General features: G+C 44.0%; 2 protein-coding genes across 2 annotated transcripts in view; one reads left to right on the top strand and one right to left on the bottom strand.

Moving 5' to 3' along the window:
* The window catches only part of LOC109858460 (profilin), a 14,962-nt gene extending 10,965 nt beyond the window's left edge, over positions 1–3,997 (bottom strand). The window contains exon 1 of the mRNA XM_020435734.1: positions 3,758–3,997. Coding sequence (XP_020291323.1) covers positions 3,758–3,868 — 111 coding nt within the window. The 5' untranslated portion in view covers positions 3,869–3,997. The remainder of the gene's footprint in view (positions 1–3,757) is intronic.
* A 1,904-nt stretch (positions 3,998–5,901) lies between these two features.
* Positions 5,902–6,862, top strand: part of LOC109858455 (nucleolar protein 10) — a 3,303-nt gene continuing 2,342 nt past the window's right edge. The window contains exons 1-4 of the mRNA XM_020435721.1: positions 5,902–6,069; positions 6,172–6,217; positions 6,313–6,527; positions 6,637–6,773. Coding sequence (XP_020291310.1) covers positions 6,004–6,069; positions 6,172–6,217; positions 6,313–6,527; positions 6,637–6,773 — 464 coding nt within the window. The 5' untranslated portion in view covers positions 5,902–6,003. The remainder of the gene's footprint in view (positions 6,070–6,171; positions 6,218–6,312; positions 6,528–6,636; positions 6,774–6,862) is intronic.

The following is a 6,862-nucleotide window of genomic DNA, read 5'->3' on the forward strand; positions in this document are numbered from 1 at the left end:
TTAAAAAAAAAATCATCAAAAACGCAAAGTAAAAAATAAAATTGTTTTACAGAGCTATTACAAAACAAAATCATCAAAAACGCAAAGTAAAAACTAAAATTGTTTTACAGAGCTATTAAAAAAAAATAATCAAAAACGCAAAGTAAACAATAAAATTGTTTTACAGAGCTATTAAAAAAAAATCATCAAAAACGCAAAGTAAAAACTAAAATAGTTTTACAGAGCTATTAAAAAAAATCATCAAAAACACATTTGCAACACATAATTGAGAAATCTCTCACGATGTTGAGACAAGAGCCGAACTTAATGATCTTTTAAATAATTTTTTTAAAAAATGTTCATCTTCACGCACAATGATCGACCTCCATCCGGACACAGACTGGTTTTATAACTCGGACTCGTAAAAGCGAACCGTTCTCATCATCTCTCGCTCTTCTCTCGCCAGTTGAGAAAATTAATTGCGATAATTAACGCGGGGCTGTGATCAAGAAGTGGATGTAACTTTGCGGAAAGGCTTCCAAGGCAATCGTGTTGCTCTCTCGGTAGAAACACGAGATGATTTCGTGGAACCCTGGATTATATTATTTTTTTTTTTTTATTACTTTAACGACAGATACACAGATTGATTTCTAACCGATCTCGTTAATCGACACACGCGAGTGTCGAGTTAATGAGCGAGAATTAAATCAACTTTTTCGAGAAGTGTCAGTTTGCGCGCGGCGTGTTCTGCCAATTTGTCCAGTCTCGTTCCGGATCGCGTGTCGTTTCGCGATTCGCGAGACGACGGTATCGAGAAACTGGTGTAGCCAACCGTCCGATGGTCTCTTTTTTTTTTTTGGAGCCGGCCGGCCGGCGTCGCCATCTTGGCATTGACGAGCGAAAAGTGTGCGGAGAACACACGCTGCTGCAGCTGGGCGACCTTTCTCGATTCCGTCGAGCTCCGAACGGCCACGCGTGACCGATCCTAACCTACCCTAATCCAATCTCTCACCGCGAGTTAAGCGGCCGAAAAAAAAAAAAAAAACATTCGATCGAACAAGTTCGCAAGGTCGCGATGGAAATTCGATTGAACGCACAATTTTTTTCAAATGTTTTTCTAACGCAATTATCAAAAACGTTTTTGCAACGTACACGTGAAAAAAAAAAAAAGTATAAATTTTTTATCATCCGCCTTTGAAGTCGGAGAGAGCAGTCGCGACAAAAATAAACTGGTTTTTCCAAATCCACAGCGGGAAGAAACGGAGTAGCCGAAGGAGACCGGTGCATTTTTTTTTGATTTGACACAAATACGCGAAAGAATGACCTTTTCTGACACACACACACACAGGGTTTTACCGACGGTATTCTTCGCGGTAAGCTTCGAAAATGCAACGTGAGGGCGCGCCGGTCGCAGCTTTCACCTAAGGAGAGAGAGAGAGAGAGAGAGAGATTCGAAGAAACTCTCCGGAGAAGAAACCGCGAGTTTTTTTTCTTCTTCTTTTTTTTTCTTTAAAGATCCGACCGCAATTGTGCAACATACCCGATACTACAATAATCTCGCGAGAGCCGCCGCGAAGGATGCGCGAGGTGTAAACTTGACGGACAGGGGACGCAAATATCTTCTCTCTCTCGCGCGCGAGACAATCGCCGGGTTTAGATTTTCTCCGAACGGAGTCTTCTCTCCCCTCGATGTAAAGTCACGTTTCCGCTATTCCTCGTGAATGGAAACACGCCAGATCACCGCGCGCGCGCGCGCGCGCGCGACCTTCGGATTCGCGCGAACGAATTCGGAGGAAACTTTAAGTTTTTTTTTTTTTGCTGACGCGTAAAAAATTTCCGAACGGACGAGTCAGGCTCTAATTAACAAAGTTGTTAAAACAATGCTTGTCATCGCCGCGCGGAAAAAAATAAAACTCGCAAACAAACAAACAAGCGACTTAAAACCCGAAAGATAAGCGACGATATGAAATCGGGCGTATAATATCGGGAGAGAATCTTCCGCTCGCGATACGCCCGGCACGCGCAAAAGTGTGGATTTCATCGCGGCGAGATTGCAAAAATCATCCCACACACGTCCTCCTCTCTCTCGCGCCTACGTGTTTCTTTTTTTTTTACCGAGCTAACCTAAAAATTCGATTTCTTTACCTCCGTCCGACGATCATTTTCATTGGGGAGTGAGAGGGGAAGGGAAATTTTCGCGCCCGGGACGATCGCATCGCGGGTCTCGTCGTGGACAAAGGATCTACACCATTACATCGCGATGAGACAGAGAGAGAGCACAACGTGCTCGGCGCGTTTGATAGAAGGCGGCCATATTAAGCGTCGCCGCCGAAAAAAACCGTTGCGTAGCTAACGTCACGCGATCGAAAAGCGCTGACACTTCGGGGAGTTCGGATTCCGTCAGCGACGTGAGATACGCGCGCGCGCACGAGAGCGTCTTCTCGTCGACGACGACGAGAGTCTCATCCTCGTCGTCGTCGACGAGAATTCACTTCTGAGAGTGAACGATCGCGCACGCCGGAAGACGAATCCGTCGAAATCTCTCTTTCTCTCTCTCTCACACACACACACAAGGCACGCATACATACACACACATACGCGCCGGTGATTTTTTTTGATCGTTGCTCGAAAACCAGGTTTGATTTTTCATCGTGCGCGATTTCACATCGCCCGGTCGCCAACGCCACACCCTTTTCGAGGCGCGCGCGATACACAATCGATCCTGTCGGAGCCCCGGCGTGCGAGTCGCGTGAGAGTTGGACGCGACTCGCACGCCCCATGTGCCCGAGAGACCGCCGTCTTCTCGTCAACGACGGCGGCGGCGGCGGTGAATCGGTTTGCCGACAGACAAGAGCGCATATATTCTCCGTGCGGCAATGCGATCGATTCCGTCGCGCACCTTCGACGGATTGTAATCGTCGTGAGAGAGAAAAAGAGAGAGAGAGAGAGAGAGTCGCAGAGAGGCACAGGCCTGGGCCTGCGAAAAACATCATGTCCGCCGCCCCTGCCGCGAGCGACTTCTTCTCTCTCCCACACGGACGACGACAAGTACGACGTTGGATTCGCGTTGGGGGAAGACGAGAGACGTCGTTGTTGGCCCGAGCCAACAATGATAACCACGTCGCAATGCGGCCGACGTGTGTATCGGGAGAGAAGCGATCGACCGATCCGCCGGCCGGCCGGCGACAACCCGAGGGGGTCGAGAAGAGAGAGTCTACGTGGCACTTAATATTTCGGGGTTAGAAATCGTCGCGAAGCGACAAACGTGCCCAATGGCTCATTTTGCACGAACCGGTTCGCGCCCGAGCTCACGGACGATCTCTCCGGAGCATCTGTCCTCTCTCTCCCTCCTCATCCTCCTCAATCTCTCTCTCTCTCTTTCTCTCTCTTACTCACTTTCGTCTCTCTCTATTTTTCTCTCCCTCGCATCGACAAAGAGTATTTTACCGCGATTGGAGGGCTCTTTATTCCGCGCACTTTTCCTTTTATCGTGGGGGCGTGCAACCGCATCTACACCGGCTGTGCTCCATCATCATCTCCTCGTTCCTATCCGCCTCGTTTCTTCCTCATTCTCTCGCTCTCTTTGGGTTATATATATATATATATATCTTTTTCTCTCACACTCGCTCCACTCGCTCTCACTCTCTCACTCTCTCAAACGCACAACACTCGCTTTCTTTCTCTTTCTCTGTCGTGTGAGAACGCGCGCGCGCGCGCGCGCTCGAGCGCGAGTTGGGGTTCTTGTGGTATTCGTTTTTTTTTTACGTGCTCTACTCACTTCGAAGCCTTCGGATTTCGCCCATACGTTGCCATCGTGTCCGGCAATTGCCGCTTTGGTAACACACCTAGATGCGAGCAGCTGCTTATCAACGTAATCCTGCCAGCTCATTTTAGAACACAAGGGGGGACGTGAGAAGACGACCGAAAAAACTGTTTCACTACGCCACACTAGTAAGGACTACGACCCGTCACCGCTGCCTCTCGCGACTAATACGCGCACCGAAACGCCGGTCGGTTCTGCCTCCCGCCCTCACCTCTCCCCTAGTCGCTTCATCCCTCCCTCGTTTCCTCATGAGCGCCGTCATGTCGCGCCTTGTGAGTTGTCCGCAGCCAGCGCCACCTGCCGAACGTTTTCGGAAGATCGTCAGATGGAAAATGACTCATTTGTTTAACTTTGTTTAACTTGTTCGATCGTTTTTTAGAGTCCAAATTCATCAGTCGTTTCTCAAATCTTAGATCTCGTCTTCAATATATCAAATTTCAGCTCTCAGAGATCTCGAATCTCCAACCTCCAAATTTCAGTGTGGTTGCTAGTCATGATATTCAGATTTTCATGACTGAGCAAGAGTATAGGGTCTTCTTACAATGGGTGCGTTCAGAAAACTTAACGATTGAGAGATCATCACTTATGATAGGACTGTTCTTCAAAATCTGCTGCGGTTCCAAAAGTACGATCCAATCAGAAGTGATTATCTCTCAACCGTTGTGCAACTGTCGAGTTGTCCGAACGCACCCAATGGGTGCGTTCAGAAAACGCAACGGTTGAGAGATCATTACTTGTGATAGGACTATTCCTCAAAATGTTTTGGTTCTAAAAGTATGATCCAATTATAAGTAATTATCTCTCAACCATTGTACAACTGTTGAGTTGTCCGAACGCACCCAATGGGTTGAGAGATCATTACTTGTGATAGGACTATTCCTCAAAATCTGTTTTGGTTCTAAAAGTATGATCCAATTATAAGTAATTATCTCTCAACCATTGTACAACTCAACGGTTGAGAGATCATCACTTATGATAGGACTGTTCTTCACAATCTGCTGCGGTTCCAAAAGTATGATCCAATCAGAAGTGATTGGGTGCGTTCAGACAACTCGACAGTTGCACAACAGTTGAGAGATAATCACTTCTGATTGGATCATACTTTTGGAACCGCATCAGATTTTAAAGAATAGTCCTATTATAAATGATGATCTCTCAACCGTTGAGTTGTCTGAACGCACCCATTATCTCTCAACTGTTGTGCAACTGTCGAGTTGTCTGAACGCACCCAATAAGATATCAGTAATAAACGGGTGCGTTCAGACAACTCAACAGTTGCACAACAGTTGAGAGATAATCACTTCTGATTGGATCATACTTTTGGAACCGAATCAGATTTTAAAGAATAGTCCTATTATAAATGATCTCTCAACCGTTGAGTTGTCTGAACGCACCCAATCAGAAGTCAGGAGCAAGAAATTGACCAATCACAGAAGAATAATCGATTGTTCGATTTATTTTCTTTTTTTTTTGTTAAGCAAGATCTCGGTAACTATTGCGAAGTAAGGAAAATGTTAATAATAGCGTTTGATCGTAAGTTCGATCACGAACTTTGACATTTCGACGTTTTACGAGTGAGATTCACCAATGTGACAATGGGTGCGTTCAGATAACTCAACGGTTGAGAGATCATTACTTATGATAGAACTGTTCTTCAAAATCTGCCGCGGTTCCAAAAGTATGATCCAATCAGAAGTGATTATCTCTCAACCGTTGGCAACTGTTGAGTTGTCTGAACGCACCCAATAATACGCGACAGCCAATCAGGGTGCGATTCGATTGGGAGTTCATGGAAACGCAGCTTGCTCGAAAAAACATTGGGTGCGTTCAGACAACTCAACGGTTGAGAGATCATCACTTATGATAGGACTATTCTTCAAAATCTACTCCGGTTCCAAAAGTATGATCCAATCAGAAGTGATTATCTCTCAATCGTTGTGCAACTGTTGAGTTGTCTGAACGCACCCATTTCTCTAGATTTTTTATGCTCATTGACATTTTGTCTTCGTGCTCTTTATTCGCACACTTTCTGCACCTTCCGCGATCTCCGTGTAAAAAAAAACTATTTTTTATTCAAAAAATAAGATCAAAACGCATATGAGTTTCACCACCTGAATCCACATGTGTTCCGGAAGTTCTGCAGTATGTGTTTAGAAGTGTGTAATTAGTAGGTTTTTAATTTTGTCGCACGTACCGCAAAGATGCAGGTTTCCGCCCCGAATAATATAAAAATTTATAATCTCAGCGCTGGAAAATCTATTCCCGAGGTAAAAGGATCATCGACTATGGCTGCATACTCTGATTAGTTTAGATTTAGGTTTAGGTTATACATGTAACAATCTCAATGTGAATATTGTCATTGCTTGCAGTGGTTGTCTGAGAGAAAAAGAAGACGATTATCCAAGAAGAATGTCGGTAAGGCAATTGTAAATTTTGGCACATGTAAAAATATTTTATCTGACATTGGTATTTAGAGAATTTACATTTTAATCACAATTGTTTGCAAATAGATATACGACGACGTATCGAGCTTATACAAGACTTTGACATGCCTGGTGTGAGCACCTCCATCAGAGTATCCAGAGACGGGCAACATATACTGGCAACAGGAACTTACAAGCCGCGTGTAAAGTGTTTTGATGTGAACAATTTGTCATTGAAATTTGAGAGGTGCTTAGATTCTGAAGTAGTTACTTTTGAAGTCCTGTCAGATGATTACAGCAAGGTAAGTGAGCTTTTTTTCAATTAAATTCTCATACTTCTGATTTAACTGTAGACTCTGATAAATTATCAGAATTCTTTTATATTGATTTATGGTGTTTATTTTTTTTCAGTTACTATTTTTACACTGTGATCGCAATGTTGAATTTCATGCTGCTTATGGAAAATATTACAGATTGAGAGTGCCAAATTTTGGAAGAGATTTGAAATATCATTATCCATCATGTGATACTTTTATTGTAGGTGATAGGTCAGTAAAGAATTTTTTAATTGCAATTTTTATATTACAATTGTGAGATTTATATAAATTATATATAATATAATATGACATATATTGGA

Source organism: Pseudomyrmex gracilis, unplaced genomic scaffold (assembly GCF_002006095.1).
Source record: "Pseudomyrmex gracilis isolate BER0280 unplaced genomic scaffold, ASM200609v1 scaffold_205, whole genome shotgun sequence".
In the NCBI taxonomy this organism is placed as follows: Eukaryota; Metazoa; Arthropoda; class Insecta; order Hymenoptera; family Formicidae; genus Pseudomyrmex; species Pseudomyrmex gracilis.